General features: G+C 39.0%; 1 protein-coding gene across 3 annotated transcripts; it reads left to right on the top strand.

The window, feature by feature from the left end:
- Positions 1-1,186: 1,186 nt before the first annotated feature.
- Positions 1,187-10,377, top strand: LOC107159798 (endogenous retrovirus group V member 1 Env polyprotein-like). 3 transcript variants are annotated; one of them, XM_015506423.2, is made up of 4 exons: positions 1,187-1,664; positions 5,186-5,246; positions 5,347-5,435; positions 7,857-10,377. In XM_015506423.2, exon 4 carries the CDS (start codon positions 8,349-8,351, stop codon positions 9,369-9,371), a length of 1,023 nt encoding a protein of 340 aa, XP_015361909.1. In that variant the 5' UTR covers positions 1,187-1,664; positions 5,186-5,246; positions 5,347-5,435; positions 7,857-8,348; the 3' UTR covers positions 9,372-10,377. The 3 variants fall into 3 exon arrangements, with proteins under 3 accessions (XP_015361909.1, XP_015361912.1, XP_015361910.1); XM_015506426.2 differs by having other exon boundaries at positions 7,860-10,377; XM_015506424.2 differs by having other exon boundaries at positions 1,187-1,659.
- The last annotated feature ends 12,351 nt before the right edge of the window (positions 10,378-22,728 follow it).

Genomic DNA, 22,728 nt, shown 5'->3' on the forward strand with positions numbered 1-22,728 from the left:
TTTGGGGCATATATTTTGCATTTGGGGGTAGAGTCTCTCTCTGCTTTCTGATCATCATGTGAGCTTCTTCCTTCTGCCACACTCTTCCACCATGATGTTCTGCCTCACCTCAAGCTCTGAGGACTAGAGCTGGCCATGGACTGAGACTTCTGAAACGGTGAGCCCTCAAATAAACTTTTCCTCCTTAAAATTGTTCTTGTCAGTTCTTTTAGTCACAGAGTGAAAAGCTGAAAGTATTCCTTTCAGTGTCTAGGGAAAAACCCCACATTGTCAGGGACACCTACATATTTATATGAATAAATATCTTACATGTTAACATGTTTATGTGTATATTTAACTGTGTTACAAATCCCTCCCTATATATTCATGAATATATTTTTGTATGCAACATATATATATTTTTTTTTCAATGAAGAAAACTACTATCTGAGGTGGCCATTTATTCCTCAGAGTACAATTGACTCCCCAAGAGATGTCTTGATATCCCATAGAGTTCCTGGTCTAAGGTTCCCACTCTGGACCGATTGTCACTTGTTGTTCCTTTAGCTTAGCTCTTGCTTTGTACAAGTGCATATATAATCCCCTACCCAATAGGTCTTTAAGATCATGTTTGCCCTGCAAGGTTGCCCCTAAGTTAGATTATGTATATCATCAAACCCACAAAGTAGAATCTTTTCACTGATTCTGACTTTCCTACATTTGTCTGCAACCTCTGTGGTTGTCAGAAGAGGTTATCAAAACATTGCCCTGCCTTGGGTTCTCCAACAGGCAGAAGGGCCTTAGGATCTGGCTCCCTGGGTATTTCCAGTCCAAGCATTAATCAGAACTGACTAGAAGGGCTGTAAATCCAATCAGAGTGGGCCTAAAGGGGCTTGCTTTGAACTGTATGAGCTGAAGGAAATAGCACTCAGGTCCTAAGGTTATTCTCACTACAGCCCTGGGTTCAGTCTGTTTCTACTTTACAAATTCCTTTAAGGAGGGCCAGAATGTACTAACATATTGCTATCACGGCTATAGTCACCAGAAGGGTGAGGCCTAGCAGATCTTCCTTACCTGTGATAAGAGAAATGGAGTAAACTAAAAGGCCAGAGAACGGAGGGAGGGAAGAGATAAGAGAAGGCCGATTTAACTCAGCATTTCAAGCTAAGTCAACAAAGAAAAAAACTGCTCCACATTCCTTGCATGTATGCTGAAGATTACCCAACAAGGCCACATCACATTCTGCTTTTGAAACCAACAAACCAAGAAGTAGCAAAACCTTCTCTTTATGGACTAACCTCCTATCCCAGCACTCTCCTGCTTTGTCATCCCACCCCTCTTATCTATAGCCAATGTAAGCTCAGTGTAAATGATTTATTTCTTCTCCCTGGATTTTCATGATAAAACACCCTGGCCCCTTAAGTCTGGTGGACATTTTTCCCCTGGCTCTCTGGCCATGCTGCTGGTGGCTTAGGGAATTTGTCCCAGGATCAGTTCTTCATCTTCTGGAGCATCTATACGGCTCAACAAACACTTTATTTTCAGAGACCTCTTAGTCTCAAGATTTGATCTAACCTTATTGGTGCAGCATTGGGATCCAGCCTTCTGAAGAATCAGGAAGAAAGATATTTTTCCTTGGGTCCAAATACGACATCAAGAATCACTTTGAGACTACCAGAGGTAAGGTGAGTGCCTTTCCAGGAGGCTTTTGAAGTCTTAGAACTAAGGTTCCACATTTGAAATATACCAATTTAATAGGCTGTCCCTGGGTTTCTGCTGTTGAGGTCTTCAGTGGCGGTGGGAACTTTGCAACAGAGTTGTCATCTGTGCAGAGTTGCCAAACTGGAGCTGGTGAGTTATTGGAGGATGCTCCTCTATCTGGTATTATGATTTGTTGAGTTATTGTGGAAATTCCCCTAGACGTGGTATTATGATTTGTTGAGTTATTCTCATAATATATCTGATATTATGATTTGTTGAATTTGTTTAACAATTTGCTTGACCTGTTTCTTTCCAGCTGTGTAGTGTCTGCTTTAAATACTTTTAGCCCACAGTGACATCTTCTGGCCATTCATGTAATTACAATTTGGTTTGGATTTGGCATTATTCTGACTGATCAAAGCCATTAGCTATTTTACTATTAAATGAGGATGAATGAAAAGTCCCATCCCAAAGAAAAGAGATATTTCTCCTTCCAATATCCATTAGGAAATTTCCAGGTGACTGTAAATCTTTCAAAAGTGTCGGGACTAATTGTCCCTAATGTGTAGCACTCTCCCAGGGACCCCAATGGAAGAACATACCCCCTCCCTGGGTTAGAAGGAATACTCCTGATCAGCAAAATAATGGATTGATCTTTCCAGAATCTGGAACACCCTGACATACCTGGGGTATAGAGCATCTGAGACACATAAAAGAGTGACCAACCGCCCAGTGGTGACACCATGGGGAGCGGTTCTCATAAGCAGTACATCTCTGCAAGACACACCCATTCCCAGGTTTTGATTGACTGAGAGAAACTCTTGTAAAGTACAAAGAAAGATAATATCTTTGCAATTGCCTGAATGTGTCACTTCTGATCTGAGAATAACTTTTGGTTATTTTTTTTTTTTTTTGGTGGCAAATTAGAAAACAAGCAAAGAAAGCCATTAGTTGGGAAGTTAAACTGGTGCTAAACCTAGTCGTAATCTCCAGACTCTAAATTTGCTCCTCACAAAATTCTCCTTCTTAAATAACTGAGACTTGTAATAAATTAAAACAGTGGTGGGAAGGATGGAAAACTCAAGAGATTCTGCCAGGTACTCTCCCACCCACCCACCAAACCTATTTATCCAACTTTTCTGTCTACGTTGGAGCACCTTCCCTCCCCTTCTCTTCCATTACCTTCCCAGTCCCCCTGCCAGCCCCTCAGAACCTATTTTAATGAATCTATTTAAAATCAAAATACAAATATCAGTGGTAACTTCTTCAGAACCCCTCCCAATGGGAGAAAAAAAAACAGCTGCTGGAGCAATTGGTGAACATGAAAGAAAAAATAGCTGTTAGGCCTAAAAAGACTCAGAAGACCAGAAACATGTGGGTGCTGCTGCTACTTGAGCATCCACTGTTCTCAATCATGATCCATCCCAGGGTTAACAGAAAATAGATTATGAACCAGCCCAGGTTAAACATGGGACTGGTCACCCCCAACCCAAAATAAAAAGAAAAAAATCCACAACTTATATTGTCTGGTAGAAAGCAGAATTAAGGGTTAAGGCCAAAAAAAAAAATCCCAGATACTTATATGCTCCCTATAAGACAGAGTAGCATGATTTATAACAGTTGATGTCTAGTACAGATGGGAGAGGGACAGCTTTGGATGCAACTTGCAGACTGGCAAAACCCTGAAGTTTTCCTAGGGACACAAATAATGTGGTCCCTTCTTTTGACAAAGCTAAATGCATTGCCAAACTGCTTTGGAAATATTTCTCAAGATTGTCTCAAACCTGTAGTTTGGTCCAGAATTTAAGATTCTCTAAAAAAAAATCTATTTATAATGACTTCAAACAACTCTGTCACTTTTTCCAGAAGACTTCTGGTTTGCCTTAATAATTCCAAAACAACTAAAACTGTCTTAAATTCAGGTTTTTCTTAATGGACTAAACAAGGAACTATCTACTGTATCTAAAAGGGCCAAAATTGACGGAAAGTATATCCCCCTATCCAACTAGTGGCCCAGGCTGATTATTTAACCAAAACTTTTAATGAAGTCAGAGAGAAGAAGGCTAATCACAATTGAATTTACAGCTGCAGCAATTATAGGCAAAAGCCAATTATTAATCTGAAAACAAACCTGAATAGTCTGTCATTACTATAAGAAACCTGGATATTGAGAAATGGACTAAAACTAAAAATAATTCAAAAGAGACATCCTAAACACATTGGCACCAAAATCCTCAAAGGTGAAATCTGACAGGACTCAAGAAACATAGCAGCTGAATCCTTTTCTTCCTTTAAATTCTTTGGGGAAAACGTCTATTCAGATGGAACCTGACCTTTATCCCATCTTAACAGACAGTGGGGCACCACCCTCTCTACCTTAAGCCCTGGTCATATCCAGCAGTCCCTCCTTCCAGAGTACTAAAGAAATTAAAGTAAAATGGACTTAGATTTTCTCTCATTATTTCTTTTCAAGCCTGTAAATTTTTCTTAGAGATGTTGACCCATTCATTGCTTTCTGATCAATCCCTCTTCTATACATAAATATAGGCAGATATTTTCTCCAAAAGCATAATTCTGTAATTTTTTATTTTCCTAAGAATGAACTATAACATTAGATTATATCTCCTCTGGTGTAAACAACAGGGAACATAATGAGAATGGTAACTTTCTCTTTTCTCTCGAAATTAATACAAAGTATCTAGCTGATAACCAATCTTTTCCATAGCTTAGAGACCCTTCCTGAAGCTTTATGGACTTTTTGCAGGATTAACATCAGAAGAATTTACAGTGCCACCCACATAAAAATCACCATTGATATATCTAAACCTTAACCTCAAATTAATCAATATTCTTTCAGTGAGCATGCAATGGAAGGAATACAACTAATTGAAGAATGTATTAGGAAGAGATTAATCATTCCTTTATGAATCCTTAGAGCATTCTAATATTGCCTGTTCAGAAAACCACATAATAGTTGGGTGTCATGGTGCACACCTGTAATTCCAAGGAGGCTGTGGCAAGAGGGTTACAAATTCAAAGCCAGCCTTAGCAATTTAGCAAGGATCTGTCAAAAAAATAAAAAGGGTTGGAGATGTAACTCAATGGTTAAGTGACTGTGGTTCAGTCCCCAGTACCAAACACACACACATAATAGAGTTCTGTTCAAGACTGCAAGCTATAAATCAAGTAGCAACCCCAAGGCATTCAGTCCACATACTGAATGTGGATATTCATGCTGGTATTCCACCAGAAAGTAGATTCTTTACAGTAACTGATTGATGCAGTGCATTATTTAATATCCCTGTAGATCTAGAAAGTCAGTTTTTATTTGCTTTTACTTGAAATAGTCTTCAATTCACCTGGACTATAATGACTTGGGGATATACTGAAAGCTCAACATATTCACAGACTTTAAAATGAGATTTGAGCAATTTAGCTTTCTCTGAGGAGACAGTTTTATTACCATATGCTGATGACCTACTACTCTATGCTCCTTCCTTTTCAGTCCTTCAAGACAGACGGCTAAGAAACTGCTCCAAACTCTGGACAGCAAAGGAGACATAAAGGTATCTAAGGAAAAACTGCAGTTTAATTTAGCTTTCTCTGAGGAGACAGCTTTATTACCATATGCTGATGACCTACTACTCTATGCTCCTTCCTTGTCAGTCCTTCAGGACAGACGGCTAAGAAACTGCTCCAAACTCTGGACAGCAAAGGAGACATAAAGGTATCTAAGGAAAAACTGCAGTTTGTTGGTGAGTCTATTAAATATCTAGAACATATCATATCTTCTGAAGACTCAAATTGAATGATAATAGTTTGGCACACATACAAAAATATCCTAGACCAACTACTCAAAGATGATTGACAGGATTTGGCAGACTGACAGAATACTGTCAAAATCAAACTCCTAATTTTTCTTTGATTGCTCAGCCATTACATGAAGTGATACATGCTTATATACCAGAACCTTTACTGTGATCAATAGAACATCTTTGGGTTAAAAGATTTCTTTGAGCAACCCATCAGCCTTAGGCCATCCAAACTATGATTTGTCTTTTCATTTATTTGGGCACAAATGGAAAGGCATTGCTTTCAGAGTGCTTACATAGAAACGTGGAGAAATGCATATGCTTTGGGATATTACAGTCCACTGCTAGGCTGTGTAGTGCAGGGAATGCCTCTTTGCTTATGAGCAATTCCTGCTACTGTTATTTTAGTAAGTCGCTGAAGACAGAGATGCAGACACCCCTTTATTTATGTTTCCCATGCAATAGAAGCCTTGCTTGCTTCATATCACAGCCTCTATCTGCCAGCAAGTTGACTTTGTATGAGATAACCCTTCTTTTAGCAGCCTACTTCGTCATAATAAGATGTCATATACTCAATCCAGTAACTTTATTACCCACAGAACTAGACAAAACCCTCATGACTGCATCTTATTAACTGTGTCACTCTTTCACCTCCTAGGAAAGATTTAAAGGAAACTATAATACCTAATTCTGATGGGTTTTGGCACAATTTAAATTCATATTTTAAATGTGAAAATCAGAAATACACTACTAGTTATGCAATAACTATTCCATTTGAAATTCTTGAGGCCACTTATCACATTTCACCTCGACCCAACAATCCAGAGCTTCATGCCTTAACACAGGACTATACATGAGCTAAAGAACTGGTAGCCAATATTTATGCAGATTCTCATTATCCATTTGACATGGCCCTTGATTTTGGAATGTTATAGAAACAAAGAGGACTTATCACTGCTTAAGGAGGTTGAGAACAGTACTTTTGTATTGGAACTACTGGATGTTATTTTGTTTCCCAATAACTTGACTATCATCAAGCTCAATAGATATTCTAAATTAGAAATGAATATGCTGAAGGAAATCAATTAGCTGATGTTGCCATACAAAGGGAAGCTCAAAATACTGACACTGTTGAGATTAAAATCCTTGCCCTTACACTACTCCCCAGGAGCATTAGAAACCACCGTATATAATGAAGATTTCCTGGAGTTTATACCTAGGCTTTAGTTTAGTGCCTCTGATGATGAGAGAATTTTTGGAAAACCTTGGAGGTTTTATGGACTCCAAAAAACCTTTGGTATGCACCTTAAAAACTTCCTATATTACCTGGTTCCATGATGAAAAGAATATGCCAAACTATATATGACCCAGCTCTTTGGTCCACAAAGAAGATGTTCAAATTTGCCTAACTTTCCAATACACATATGTGAATTTACTACAGTAGACCTCACCATTATGTATATCCACAAACACTAGTTTTAAAAAATGTAAATTAATAGGAATACCTGTAGAGTAGAGGAAAGGGAACAGCAGAGTATAGAAAGGGAAGTAAGTAAGCATTGGGGACTTAATTGGAGCAGACAATACTCCATGTATTTATAATTATGTCAAAATAAATTCTAATGTCATGTACAACTATTGTGGACCAATAAATTTAAAAAAAAAATTAAAAAAAGAATTTGCCAAACAATATTTGGTGAAGCCAACAACATTCTGCTATCTCTGCATGTCCTAGATGCCCCACATTTCCAAAGTACAATTCAAACCTACCAAAACCCAGCTAAAGAGATTTAAATTACCAACAAATCCTTTTTAAGTATAGCAAATAGGTTTCATACAGCTGTCTCTCTGTATAGCTGTCGATATGGTTTGCAGGTTTTTTCACTGGGTGGAAACTTTCCCTGTCCACCATGCTACTGCCACCTCTCTGGCTAAAGTACTAATAGAAAAGACCATATCAACCTGGGGAACTCCTTCTGCACCACACACTGACAGCTCTTTGTGAGACAAATTGTCCAATAACTGTGTGCTATGTGGTCAATATTACAACATTTTCATTCTGCATACCACCCCCAGTCCTCTGAACTGGTACAAAGGTTAAACAAAATTATTAAAACTCAGCTAAATTTATGGAAATCTTTTTTAAAAAGCCTGACCTACAATTTTTTTGAATTGAAGATCTACCCCATTTGGGAAGCATAGACTTTGCCTTTGGGGAATGATAACAGGAAGGCCTATACTTCTTTTCTTTGTGCCCCTAGACTCTTTAGCTACTAAAGGGAGAATTCTTACATATTGTCGAGAGCTTATTAAGGTTGTTAATGAAAATTACTCTTTCGTAAAACAATCTTTTTTTTTTTACAGCAGCAAGGGGAGTGACTTGCTACCTCAGAAACCAGCCTGCTGATTTTGTATACTGGAAAAGACATCTTTGTCAAAATTCTTTACCATCCTGCTGGCAAGGTCCTTTCTAGGCACATTCTGTGAATCCCTGTGCAGCCAAACTCAAGGGAATTAACTCCTAGATCCACGTTTCCACTTAAGAAGATCTAAACCCACTTGAATGGTCTAGCACCCCATTGCCAACATCAAGCTTCGTCTGACCAGGAAAAAATAATAATAACTGACATTTTGAGGTTGACTACTTCTGCCTAAGCATCTGGAACAGGCCTGTGCAAACCTTAAACTACTAAAATCTTCCTATACATCCTTATGTTTTTTTAATAGTTGCTATAGTAATTTTGTTCCTGGGAATACTTTTAATTTTGATTGTGTTACACAAAGCTGAACAGATTCCTTGTGTTTTAAATTATCTATTTCAAGCTTTTATTCTCACTATAGTCTCTAAAAATAATAATGAAAACATTTATATATATAGTTATATTTGTCACCTTTACCCAGGCATGGAAAGACAATGCCTTAGTCAGAATTTCACAGTCTCTAGCAACTTCTGGAAATTTAACAAAATGTTGGATATGCTACCCCAACCCTCGTACCACTCGTGAACATAACAGTCTACTCGTACAACCTGTTCTAAACTTTAGCTCAATTCCTGAGTGCATTGTCAATCAAACCCATCATAGCTATGTTGGATATAACCCCATAATCAGCTATCCAGTTCGTCTAGCACATTCCAGTCAACCTTTACCATGTTTTTATATTTACACTCGTATCCTTCCTCCAAAGTTTACCCATAAGACTACAGAAGAGGCTGAAGCTGCAATAATAAAACTTTTAGAAAAATACCATCAAGGATCCCTCAAAGGTGAAGGTCCAGATTTACCTGGGTGTGCTACTACTGACCCATGGCTTAATAATCTACGAGAACAAATTAGGCAAAACTTTGAGAAGTTTGTATGTGCACCCCCTGGCTTTATTTTTGTCTGTGGTGGAGATCACCACCCATGGGCCCGTAGATGCATTAAAGGGTGGATTATGAGGGGGCAATGCCTCCTAGGATATCTATTTACACCTGTATCCATATTCGATGCAGAGGAAACCCAACACTGGTCTAGTTCCCTCAAACCTCCCTCTGGATTCAAACAAGCCACTTTAGATGGTAGCTCCATCTACTCCTTTGGAAGAGCATTTTTGGCACAGTGGGAAGTTACTAATCATGAGCAGATGATTAGAAACCTTTCTGTTACCTTAGGCAACCTTGCTGAAGAGAATGCTGCTTCCATTATAGCACAGCAAAAAGCTATTGACTTTTCACCCAATCTTAAATTAGACAGCCGAATTGCTCTAGACTACATATTAGCAGAAAAAAGAGGCATATGTATGGCAATGAATGCATCTTGCTGTGTCTATATAAATATGTCTCATGAAGTAGAAACCCATTTAGAAACTATTAGAAAAGAAGCCACCTGGATCAAATAGGTCTCTAACATGGAACCTGAATTTAATCTGTTTAGTGATCTTTCTGGTTGGTTATTAGTAGAAATCAACTGATTGTTTAGAAAAATATTATAGATGGTTTGATACTTCTACTTTTGATTGTTATAATCTCTAAATGCTATACTTTTAATTTTTCCCAACTATGTAAATCAATAGAATGAATTTTAGGCTAACATTATGCTAGCTCAAAAGATTGAACTACCTACCTATAACTTTCCTGAAGAAGCTATTTCTGAAAACATGTAAGAATTCTGTGGGTGAATGGTTAGATGCTTGCTCTCTCTTCCTCTCTACCACTCATATTTGGACCAAAAAAAAACTCACTGTTTTTATCTACAAATTTCCCTCCTCCCTTGGATATAAATTCCTAGGAATGAACCTTCCTAGACATGTGAGATATGACCTGGAACATAAAATGGCTACATAAGAAGCAATAAAATTAATATAGCATCCATCAGCAATGCTTACTCTGAAAGACCTCAATAAAAGGGGGAATGATAAGAATTCTGGGATGTCTTAAGTTACAGGCCAGAGAATACAAGGAAGAAAAAGAAGTCCATTGAACTCATAGTTTCAACTTCAAGTTCAGTCAACAAAGAAAAAAGAAGAAGGAAACATTCTAAATTTCTTGTCTGTATGCTGAAGACCACATTGTATTCTGCTTTTGGAAACAACCAACCAAAAAGTAGCAAAACTTTCTCTTTATGGACTACCCTCCCAGTACTTTGCCTGCTTTGTGATGTCCTGCCCCTCTTATCTGTAGCCAATGTAAGTTCAGTGCAAATTATTTGTGTTTCCTCATCCCAAAATTTTATTATAAAACACTATGCCCTAACCTTAGGTCTGGTGGACATTTTTTCACTGGCTATCTGGCCAGGCTGCTGGTGGCTTAGGGAACTTGTCCCAGAACCAGTCCTTTACCTTCTGGCTAGCACCTATAAAACTCAATAAACCCTTTATATCCAGAGACCTCTTAGTCTTAAGAGTTTGATTTAACACCTGTAAGAGCCTCTGACTATAAATATTTCACATATGCTATAAGAACTCCAAGATGGGTACATTTGATGGCACTTGGGCCAAGTTTGTAACAAAAGCACTGTGCTGCTGTTTCCCTTCTTCTAAAAGCCACAAGTAATTGACAGGCAGGATATTTCTTACTCTTTTAGCCCCCAGCATTGCAAGGAAATCAGGATACTGCCCACAGCCCTGGGGAATAAGTGCAAGTGTGTGTGTGTGTGTGTGTGTGTGTGTGTGTCTTTTGTTCTTTTGTGTTAATTTTATTTTTAACATATATACACTTTTATTTAAACATTTATTGTTTTATATGTTAAAATAAAGCATATATGCTTATAAAAATATATGTATTTACACAAAAATAGTCAGTTTTAGTGTTACTTCAGTATACAATTATGTTTTTCCTTCATCATTGAAGAGACAACCCACACTTACAGGATCATCTACGTATTTTTTCATAAAAAATAAATATACAAATTATAGATATATGTACACATATTAATATGTTTATATATTTACCTCTGTTACATATTTCTCTCAATATGAGTATATTTTTATGAGTGTGAATGCATCTATTTTTTTCAAACAAGGATATTACTTGATGAAGAGGTTTTTAGGGTTTTGTTGTTATTGTTTGGTGTTTTTGTTTTTGTTTGGTTGGTTGGTTTTGGTACTGGGGATTGAACCCAGGGGACTTACTCACTGAGCTACATTCCCCAACCCTTTTTATTTTGAGACATGGCCTCATTAAGTTATTGAGAATCTCATGAGTTGCTGAGGCTGGCCTCAAACTTATGATCCTCATGCCACAGCCTACTGAGTGGCTGGGATTACAGGCATTTACCACCACACCAGACTGAGGTCATTTATTCTTTTAGCCTAGAGTTTGACTACTCAAGAGATGTCTTAAAATTTCACAGAGTCCCTGGTCCATGGCCCTTAATCAAAACTCATTGCCTCTTGTTTCTCTAAATTCCTACTATGGACATGTCTTTTATACCAGATTTTTTTTTTTCGGTACAGGAATTACACCCAGGGGAGCTTAACCATTGAGCCACATCCCCATCCCTTTTTATTTTTTTATTTGGAGACAGGGTCCTATTAAGTTGCTCAGAGCCTTTGCTAATCGGCTGGCCTCAAACTTGCAATCCTCCTGCTTCAGCCTCCTGAGCTCCTTGCATTACAAGCATGTGTCAACCATGCCTGGCTTTCATACCAATTTGTGTCACAAACTGGGCCCTAGGTTGGCTACATTCATCATCCAATCACTTTAGGAGATAGGGTCCAATACTCTGCCTGTGCCCTTTTAACTTTTATCTACAACCTCATTGGTGGGTCAGAAGGGGTTGTCAAACCAGTTCCTTGCCTTGGGATCTTAGACAAGTTGAAGGGCCTCAAGAAACTGGTTCCAATCCAGGCATAATTCAGGCCCGACCATTAGGACTATAGAAAAATTAAATTGGCCAAAAGTGGCTTTCTCAGGAACATGTAGACTTAAGCTTCTGAGATCATTTTCTTAACCCTCAGAATTCCCCACAGCTCTCAGTTCAGTCCATTCCTAATTCATCAGTCCATGGAAGAGTCATCTTACCCCAAGCACATCCCCATTCCTTACCTCAAAGAACCTCTCTCTCATCACAAACATCTGGATTCTGCTGTATGCAAGGGGGGATTTCATATTCTCATCATGTCTGAAAGTTTTAATAAAAGAGCCAGCTACAGCCAACTTGGGCCTGCCCCTACACAACCAGTACTCTTCCACCGACCAGCTTATTTTGTCCACAATATGTTTTGGGGTTATGGGGCAGGCCCAAGTTGGCTGTAGTTGGGCTCCTTCACCCCGTGTTACCAAATATACTATATACCAGCCACACACCCAAGCAGAATTAGTGGACCTGGGCAAGCAACTTCACAAGGAGATGGAACACTTAGCATCTATCACTACCCATCCCTCTCTGAGACAGCAACTGCAGAGCAGACATCGCAATGGAAAAGGTAATCATTCCCTGATGCACTGGATTTATGCAACTGCATGGACCACGTGGACTTATGTGAGCTTCCAGAAACTGTGAGTAAATGGCAATTGTATGCTGATCTGGTGCAGATTTTGTGGGAGCTTGGCATGTATCAGCTGATATTCAATTTGAATACACAGGGGCCAGATGATGATTTACTAGTGGTGTGAAGGACTTGGTTTTACAAATGCACCATCTGCCACATTTGGGTCTTTGATGGCTATCTTAACCCCTTATGTCAGGTGCCCTATTAATGAAGTCACTACCACGGTGGCCAGCCTACGAGAAGCTGAAAGCAGATGGCAGGTGAAGGGTGTGTATAATGTGAAAGGGGCCCAGAAGCAAAACAAAGCAGGGAAGAAAGGGTTCATGCTTTATATAACATTTTACACCACTATGACTGAGATGCAGATACCTACCTTGGAGGCCTCATCCCCAGTAAATGAAGAAATGTATCAGATATATAAGGTTGTGTTGCAAAATTGCATGGCACTTGACCTGTTAATAGCAGCACAGGGAAGAGTATGTTCCATGCTTGGCACTGAGTGTTGTGTACATATTCCAGACCACCAGAAGACTATTAGTGTGGTTTTAGCACATAAGGCTTCTGAAGTTGCAGCTATACAACATCTAACTGGTGACCCTTTGCAGGAATGGTGGGCTAGTCACCTGGCAATGACTTTTAGTTTTCCTAGGCAGTGGTACTTGTTCTCTGGTTGTATGTCACTACAGCTTATACTGCTCTTGGGGCCTGTGGATACAGGGCTCTGTCCTCCTCGCTAAGGGATCAATGCAAAAGACATCAGCTACATGGATTATATGATGAGGAACCCTAAAGAGGTGGAAATGTGGGACAGACCTACCTGGGAGAGCCCCTACTTCACTCATACACACCTGGATTATAATATATGTGTCCCTCTTTGATGTTCAAAATGTCTCTTTTCACCTTGTTTCAAGAAATGAAGCTAGTACCTCTCCTGAGAGTGACACTACTTTGACCATGTCTGGTAAAGAGTGCTTGTCATCAGTCATGAGCAATACCAGCTGGTGTCTAGAATGTCCTTAGTATTTTTGGCTTCCATCCTTGCCAATAAATGAAGACAGGGTTCAATGGCTTTTGACCAGAATTAAAATTGATGTGAGTATATAATAGATTATGTGTTTCACTGGGTTCTTTTGGTTTTCTACATATATATTTAGGTATTTATACTCTTTTTTAGTTTATATAGTTATATTCTTTTTATATATCTATGTATTTTGTATATTTTGATATTTAAATATTTACACATATATTTTTGATTTTCATTTGTGCATATATGTATGTACTCTTGAACTTTTCTTCCACATTGCTGGTTGAAACACCTCACTCTGGGAGTAACAGTTACATATTTATTATATTAATAAATTTCCACTTTATATATATAAATATATTTGTATATATTTAACTAAGTTACATATTTTTCTTCATATGTTTATGTATCTTTTATCATGTGTGTATATATATTTATTAAACAGGGCTACTGCTGGCTTAGATGACCATTTATGAATCTACCTAACATAATAACCCAAGATATGTCTTAAAATTTTACAAAATTTCTGATCCAAAGTCCCCACCAAGCCCACTGATTCTAGGTTTTCCATTATTGGTAGATATCAGTCAATCATGAGTGGTATAAGGAGATAATTTTATAACTGGGTCTACATGCTGGCCTTCCACATATTTTCTTTTAAGAAGCAATTTTACAAGCAGGCATAGTAGTGCATGCCTGTAATCCCAGTAACTTGGGAGGCTGAGGCAGGAGGACTGCAAGTTTAAGACCAGCCTCAGCACATGAGCAAGGCCCTAAGCAATTCAAATTTAACAAGACATGGTTGAACTATGAAGGTGATGGGGAAGGAATTTGTATAATTTCCTTTTTTGCTTAGATAGAGGTTCAACTTTCTGGCTTTAATTTGGTTCCATTATAGTCTGGCCATACTCTGCCCAAATCAAAATAGTTGATTCATTGTCCTCGGACCACATGTTCTTTCTTGGCTCATATGTCTCTGCATCCTGGGATTCCTCCACTTTCCTACTTCAGCCCCCATCCTGACAGTCCTTCACCAGCCATGCAATCTTCCATAACCTAATTGAAGCCATCATGTTCTCAACACACCTAAAATCTTTTCCTTCTCTGGAATCTTTATACAACTATCACATTCTCATTTATGTATATCGTTGATCCAACAAAATTGGTTTTTTTCCTTAATGACAAGTTCATTGCTCTTTTTTTTCTTTTCTACACTATATTCAATTTATCACAATTTCATACTTCTGCCATAAAATACTATAGACAATTATAAGAGAAAAGAGAAAGGGGGGGAATAAATTACTTCCAAGAGGTTGGGAAATGTCCTCTTTGAAAACCTCATGCATAAAAGAAAAATAATAGCTAAACCTTGTAGTGTTTATTCTGTATCAGGCACTGTTCCAGAACAACTAAGATTATAAAGGTTTCCCCCAGGTGCTATGAGACTTAAGAAAGACAAAAGGCTCACTGACAGACTTACAGAAGTGTGATTCAGAGTGGCAGCAATACCAGTTGGATATCCCACCATTTGGGCCAGAAAGAGGAGCATATTTATGGGTTAGGACAAAACTGATTTCATCCTGACTGAAGTGTATCTGCTTTATCATAAGATTATATTGAAGAGACAGAGGCAGCCCTGGAAGCAGGATCCAGTTGTAAAGTCCTACAAATGACTCTGATGGTTTTATTACTTATGGTTTGCGGAGAAACTGTGCAGGAAAACACAGCTAGAGTAAAACACAACCAGGATTACTCAGGAGGACTCATGATGGTTATATCTCAAGTCTTGCCTGGAATCATGTCAAGCAGAACCTACACAGGCACTCTTCTAAGGATTTATCCTCACAANGTTTCACTGGGTTCTTTTGGTTTTCTACATATATATTTAGGTATTTATACTCTTTTTTAGTTTATATAGTTATATTCTTTTTATATATCTATGTATTTTGTATATTTTGATATTTAAATATTTACACATATATTTTTGATTTTCATTTGTGCATATATGTATGTACTCTTGAACTTTTCTTCCACATTGCTGGTTGAAACACCTCACTCTGGGAGTAACAGTTACATATTTATTATATTAATAAATTTCCACTTTATATATATAAATATATTTGTATATATTTAACTAAGTTACATATTTTTCTTCATATGTTTATGTATCTTTTATCATGTGTGTATATATATTTATTAAACAGGGCTACTGCTGGCTTAGATGACCATTTATGAATCTACCTAACATAATAACCCAAGATATGTCTTAAAATTTTACAAAATTTCTGATCCAAAGTCCCCACCAAGCCCACTGATTCTAGGTTTTCCATTATTGGTAGATATCAGTCAATCATGAGTGGTATAAGGAGATAATTTTATAACTGGGTCTACATGCTGGCCTTCCACATATTTTCTTTTAAGAAGCAATTTTACAAGCAGGCATAGTAGTGCATGCCTGTAATCCCAGTAACTTGGGAGGCTGAGGCAGGAGGACTGCAAGTTTAAGACCAGCCTCAGCACCTGAGCAAGGCCCTAAGCAATTTATACAGACCCTGTTTCAAAAAAAAAAAAAAGACTGGGGATGTAGCTCAGTGGTAAAACACCCCTGGGTTCAATCTCTAATACCATGAAAGAAAAAAAAGAGAAGCAATTTACCCAGACCAAGTCACTATGATATATTACAGTCCTTGTTATCCTCAGGGTTATTCTCAAGGCTGAGAATGCACATTCAAAGACTCTTCTGCTGATAAGAGCACAAGTTACCCTGAAAGAGGGCTTTTGTGACTTTATACACAGTCCAAATATTCCAAGAGTCAGGAAAACAAGATAATTAGAAGCAAAGTCCACCAACCATAAAATATGTAAAAATGAGTTCCAGTTAGAACCAGTCAGCAAGAGCCAACATGACCAAGAATTACCTTTAGATCTTTTCCATGTCATTGTAATCTCATTATAACTGTAAATTTTATCCCCCATTCTAGGGTTTCACGTGTGTACCTGTGGGTAAAATCATGCACAGCTGATTCTTACAAATCTGATGCAATCCTACTGTCAGTGAAAAGTTAAGATGCCATACCTGAACAGGATTCTCTAGAAACTTCTCCAAGTTACAAATAAGTAGAGAACAAAGGCGTACTATGTCAATCTCCTGAGATGGCCCCTCAGGTGTTTCTAATCCAGATATTATTCAGACCTGCCCAAAAGGGCTTACTCTATTCAGTTGAAACCAGCTAGAACCAACTTTTTTCAGGAAAGGGTAGCCTTTCAAGTTGGGGCCATTTCCTTAATCCTCAGAATCCCTCAACATTTTACAATGCAATCCAATCCTGGCAGAATCATCCCTTTAATTTGGTACAATACAACTTTACCCATACTCACACTGCTGCCAGAGTAACCTGAAGACTTAATTTTAGTTGATGTTCATTAATGGGTAGAGTTCTACTCCATGCATACACACCTTGACTCCATTGTATGCATCCCTCTTTTGATGTTCTAAAGAAGAGCTCTCACTTTGACATTTTTATGAAAAGAGGCCAGCTTCCCATTGAGGGTGATGGCACTTCAGCCAGGAATCATAAAAGGTCACTGCCCTCATGCTTTCCAGCAGCTATCAATCACCTGAAATGGCCAGCAGAATGTTCTTGATTTGGGGGGCTCTTGACCATCTCATAGGTGATGAGAGTACACCAAACTTCCAAAGTACTCCTGCAAACCTGTTACAAAGGCTTCTGAACCACATGGTCAGGTTAGTCACAGCAATGACCCTATTTCAGGCTGCTCTGGCAACACTATAATTGTGGGTAAGGTCAGATAGCATCAAATTAAAGGGATTATTCTTCCAGGATTAGACTGCATTGTAAGATGTTGGAGAATTCTGCTTATTAAAGAAATGGCCCCAATACAAAAGGCTACACTTTCCTAAATAAGCTGATTCTAGCTGGTTCCAACTGAATATAAAAAACCCTAGTTGGCAGGTCTGAACAATACCTGGACTGGCTCATGGCATAAATGCAAGTTGGTGTGTGTATACATGAGATTGCACGGGTTTTCTTGAATTATTTGATTTTATACAGGTATATCTATATTTTAACGTATTTAAGTTCTTGTTTATCTGTGATTTTTTTATATGTAACCTATATTTATGTTCTGGTCGGGTATTTTGGTCATAGCAATGGAAAACCTAATACAGAAATTAGTTCCAAGAAGTGGGGTCATTTATGTGACTAACCTCACCATGTGATTCAGAAGTCTTTGGAATTAGAATTCAGAAGTTTGGAGATGCAGATTGGAGAAGACTTAGAAATATTGTAAGGAGAGTTTAATGAGTGATTCTGGTGTAAGCTCAGAAGACTAAAATGCTGATAAGAATGTGGATAGTAAAGACTGTGCTCATGAGGTTTTAAAAAGGAGCAAGAACCCTATTAGGAATTGGACTAGAAGGCTACACTTGTCCAAATTTTCCATGTCCTGAGACTTTCTGTGGGGCTGAATTTAATTAATTTTGCAGAGAAAACTTCAAGGCAGCATAGAATTCAGGCAGTGGCATAGATGTTGCTGGCAGCTATTAGCCAGTTTTACCATGAGAATCAGGAGCAAAAAACATAGAGAAAAGGTTTGAAAAACTTGCTGTTTTACCTGAGAAGAAGTACATAAAATATTGGGGCCAAGAAAGTTGCAGTTGCTGAAGAGATTATGACTACTAAGGAGAAGCTAAGACTATATTGTACACAGAGTATAGGAAAAATGCCTTGAGGGCATCTCAGGAATCAGCAAGACCATACCCATTGCAGTCTCACGGATGCAGAGGTAAAAACTTGTTCAAGAGAACTTTGGGGCTCCCTGCTCACATAGGGGTGCCAAGAAAGCTGTTTCCTCAGGATTCATTTCAGTGTGCTCAACTGCTCACTGAGAAGCTACTTCAACCATGGTCCAAAGGGGCCTGGCTACTGCCTGAGCTGGTGGCAGACCTTGGCTTTGTCCATGTAGAGCTGGTTCTGCAGGAATGCTGGATGCTGCAGTTGGGGAATCACAAAAACTTCCACTGAGATTTCAAAGGAAGGCCTGGGAGGCAAAGCAAAGTGTGGCAGGATCAGAATCCCTGAAGATATCCCTATAGAGGATATAGTGTGAAGTCATAAGGATGAATCCAAAGCTTAAATGGAAACTCTCCTTGATTAAGAAATGCCAGTAACATGGAATATCTGCTGGGGAAAGTTGCTGGCTTTCGATAGAACCAGCTAAAAGAAAGGCCACATGGGTGGCAACAAGCAAGGCCAAAGGGACAGGGCTGCCCAAGCCCTATGAAGATCACATCTTACCACTGTGTAACCCAGATGCTGGAGGTGAAGCTACAGGAAATGTTTGTCTCAGTGGGCTTTGGTCTTATTTTGGTCCCATCCCTTTTATCTATGCCCTTATTTCTGCCTTTTAGAATGGAAATGTTTTCTCTATGCCGTTACATATTGGATATATATAACTTACTTTTGATTTTTACAGGGACTTGGAACCAAGAGTTTGCCTTGAGCCTCAGAGGAGACTTAGGACTTGGGTTTTTGGGCAATGATGTAACTGTTAAGACTACAGGAACTCTATGGAGTAAATGCATTTTGCATTGTGAGATTTACATGAGACTTTGGGGGCCAGAGGCAGAATGGATGGTTTGGATATAAGGTATCACCCAAAACCTCTTTATGTTAATGCAATAGGTGAAATGATTAGATTATAAGAGCTATGAACAAATCAGTGAATTAATACATTTGATGTACTGATACTTTGGATTATTGGTGGTAACTGTAGGCAGATAGGGTGTGGCTACAGGAAGTGGGGGGTGTGCCTTGGGGATTATATATTTTGTCTCTAGCTCTTTACTTTCCCCCTTCTGTCCCCACTTCCGTTTCTTTCTCTTTTCTCTTTCTCCTCCTCTTTTTCTCCTCCTCTTTTTCTCCTCCTCCTTCTCCTCTTCCTTCTTCTTCTTCTTTTCTACTTCTCCCTCTCCCCCATCCTCCTTCCCAGCCCTATCAGCTGAGCTGATCAGCTTTCTCCCACCATGATGCTCCACCTCACTGTGGACCTAGAGCAATGCAGTCAGTAAACCATGGACTGAACCTTTGAAACCGTGAGCTCAAAATAAACTTTTCCTCCTCTAAGTTTTTCTTGTCAGATGTTTTGGTCACAGCAATACAAAGCTAATTATCACTACTTATACATAATATATGTTTGTATTTCTGTGTGTGCCTGTGTATATGTAAGGATGTTCATGTCTTTTCTTCTACACTGGTGAAGCACCCCAAATTATCAGACATGGTTCTATATTTATATGAATAAATTTCTATTCATTATATATTAGTATATACATATACATGATTAAATGTTACATATTCCTCTCCAGTAACAAATGTTTTCTTGTATGTGTATGTGTGAGTGTGTCTATCAAAAATGAATATTACTTACTGGGGCAACCAATGTCAACTCAACCTGGCATGAATATCCCAGAGGCATCTCAAAAACTCACACTTCTGCTTATTCAAGCAACCCAGCTAGCCTCTGGGTTTATTATTTTCTCCTGCCTTAGATATGTGCATTTCAAATCCAGCACACATTAGCTTTGTCAAACCAATCTCACCTCATAAGCAGGTCCCTAGTGTGACCACTTATCATCCAACATTCTGGGGTGACAATGCCCATAGATCTGTTTCTGTCCTGCTTCTTTTCATCTGCTACCTGCTTTGGTGGTCAGAAGAGATTTTTAAGCCAGGCATCTGCTTTGGGTGTTCATCAAACAAGTGGGGGGACCACCTGGCTCCCTACTATTTCTAATTCAAGTCTTATTTGGGCCATCCCAGTAAGGATCTAGATTCAATCAGATCTAGCTAAAACTGGATTGCTCAGGAACATGTAGCTTTCAGTTTATGAGGTATTTTAGTTAACTTTTTCATCATTGTGACCAAAATACCTGAAAAGAACAATGTAGAGGAGGAAGTCAATTTTGGCTCACAGTTTCAAAGGTTCAGTGCATGGTTAGCTGATTCCATATCTCTGGGCCTGAGGTGAGGCTGATCATCATGGCAGAAGGGTATGGTAGAGGAAAGCAGCTCAGGACATGGGAACCAGGAAGCAGAGAGAGAGATCTGCTCACCAGGGACAAATATAAACCCCAAAGACACATATACCCCCAGTGACTTACTTCCTCCAGCCATACCCCACTTGCCTGAAGTTACCACCCTAATCCATATCAATGGATTAATCCACTGATTAGGTTACCCTTTCATCATTTTTCCTCTGAAAATGCTTGTATTGTCTCATGCATGATCTTTTGGAGGGGGGCACCTCATATCCAAACCATAACATTCTTCCCCTGGCCCCCAAAAGTTTATGCCTATCTCATAATGCAAAATACATTAAGTACATTTCCAAGAGTCCCCATAGTCTTAACAGTTCCAGCATTGCCCAAAAGTCTAAAACCAAAAAATCTCATCTGAGAATCAATGCAAAATCTTAGCCATGAGAGTAAAGATCAAAAGCAAGTTACATATATACAAAATATAATAGTACAGAATAAACATTTCCACTCCACAAGGAAGAAATAGGGGCATAGAAAGAAGCAATCAGACCAAACCAAGACTGAAGTCCAGCTGGGCAAACAAGTCCTACAGCTCCATGCCCAGGGGCACATGGCATCCTGATGTACTCTCCCAAGGGCTCATGTAACTCCACCTCTATGGCATTGCTGGTTACAGCCCATATGGCCTCTCTTTCATCTTGTTTCTACTGAATTCCTACAGATTTCCTCAGCAGACATCCCACAGCTTTCATAGCCAAGAGGCTCATGGGTGTGCAGAATGGAGCCAATTGCCTGGACAGTTGCAGTCCCATCCCAGGTGTCTCCAAACTAAGACTTAATCATGTTCACCCACAAACAAGACTGAAAAACAAAAAAAAAATCTGACCATATCTGGCTTGTAGCATTCAGCATCTTGGGACAAGTCCTGACCCCTTAGTAGCCCCTTGTGATCATCAGTTTTTCCTAGCCTGTGCTGTGCTTGACCCAGCATTATGGCTCCAGTTGCTCAGCCCACACTTCTATTTATTCCAGCATAACCCAGCTGTCCCACACAGCCCTCTTCCTTTCTGCAAAAAGTCCCTCTTCTTCCCACCTGAGATGACTCATTCATGTGCACCCCACAAAGTGTTACAGAGAAAAGAAATCTATATGAGGAACATTTTGAGGTAAAGAGGCCAGCTCCCTCATAGCCACATATTCACACTTGGATTGTGCCTGTAAGAGAAAGTATTGGCCTGAGGTGCTCCTAGAAGTTGCAGTTGTGTGTCATATTATTGTCCCCTGTCAGCAAATTCACAGCTAGAGGTCTCACTGATTCCTGTAGAGAGATGTATGTATATTTTATATACATGCATATGTATGTACACAGTGTATGTGCATACACAAATGGATTAAGGACAGATAGTGAGACAGAGATTTTTCTCTTATTTCTGTTTGACACCTTCCAAAATTACAGGAAGACCCTACAGTTTCTTGAAGAGATGTTGACAGCAGATGCCTATGGTCAGACAAGACTAAACTTTGCAAAGAAATCCAGACTGACTTAGACTAAGAGCTTGTCCTTCTGGTCACATGTAGTTAAAGGGGTCTTCACACTGAATTCAGCCTGTTAATACTCTTTCATCCTGGCATGAGAAAAGACCTGCCAACTGGGACAAGTTCATCCTGGCACTGAGAGACACTTAAAACCTGACGATTTGGAGAAAGACCGTGATCAAAAGTAGGAAATGAGAAAATTATGGATGCCAAGATGAAGCTACTCTTGTCAGACCCTGATGAAATTTATAGCTGGGAAAGCATGAAGGAAGGTTGTTCATGCTCTGCCTAAGATAAGAACCATCTCAAGAACTTTCTAAAAGAAAAAAAAAACTTCTCCAGAAAGTCTTCTACATTCCCCATGCTTTTCAAATCTCACACATGCACTAATTTCTATAATATAGGTTAGCTTTAACATTCTTTAAGACTGAAACAAGAAAAAGATGGCCGCTGCATACGGGGGTTGCTGAAGTGCTGAGCGTGGTGCTCAGAGCAGCAGCTTTAATCGAGATTTCATGCAGCTTGATAGAGCTCCTTTCACCGTTAATCTGCAGCGGACCACTTTGCCAAGCAGCAGGAAGAACAAAGATCAAAAAAGAGACGCTTGCCTCCCGGACGCTTGGCTGCTCAGAGCCGCAGGCGCT

The sequence above is a fragment of the Marmota marmota genome, unplaced genomic scaffold (genome assembly GCF_001458135.2).
Source record: "Marmota marmota marmota unplaced genomic scaffold, marMar, whole genome shotgun sequence".
Lineage (NCBI taxonomy): Eukaryota > Metazoa > Chordata > Mammalia > Rodentia > Sciuridae > Marmota > Marmota marmota.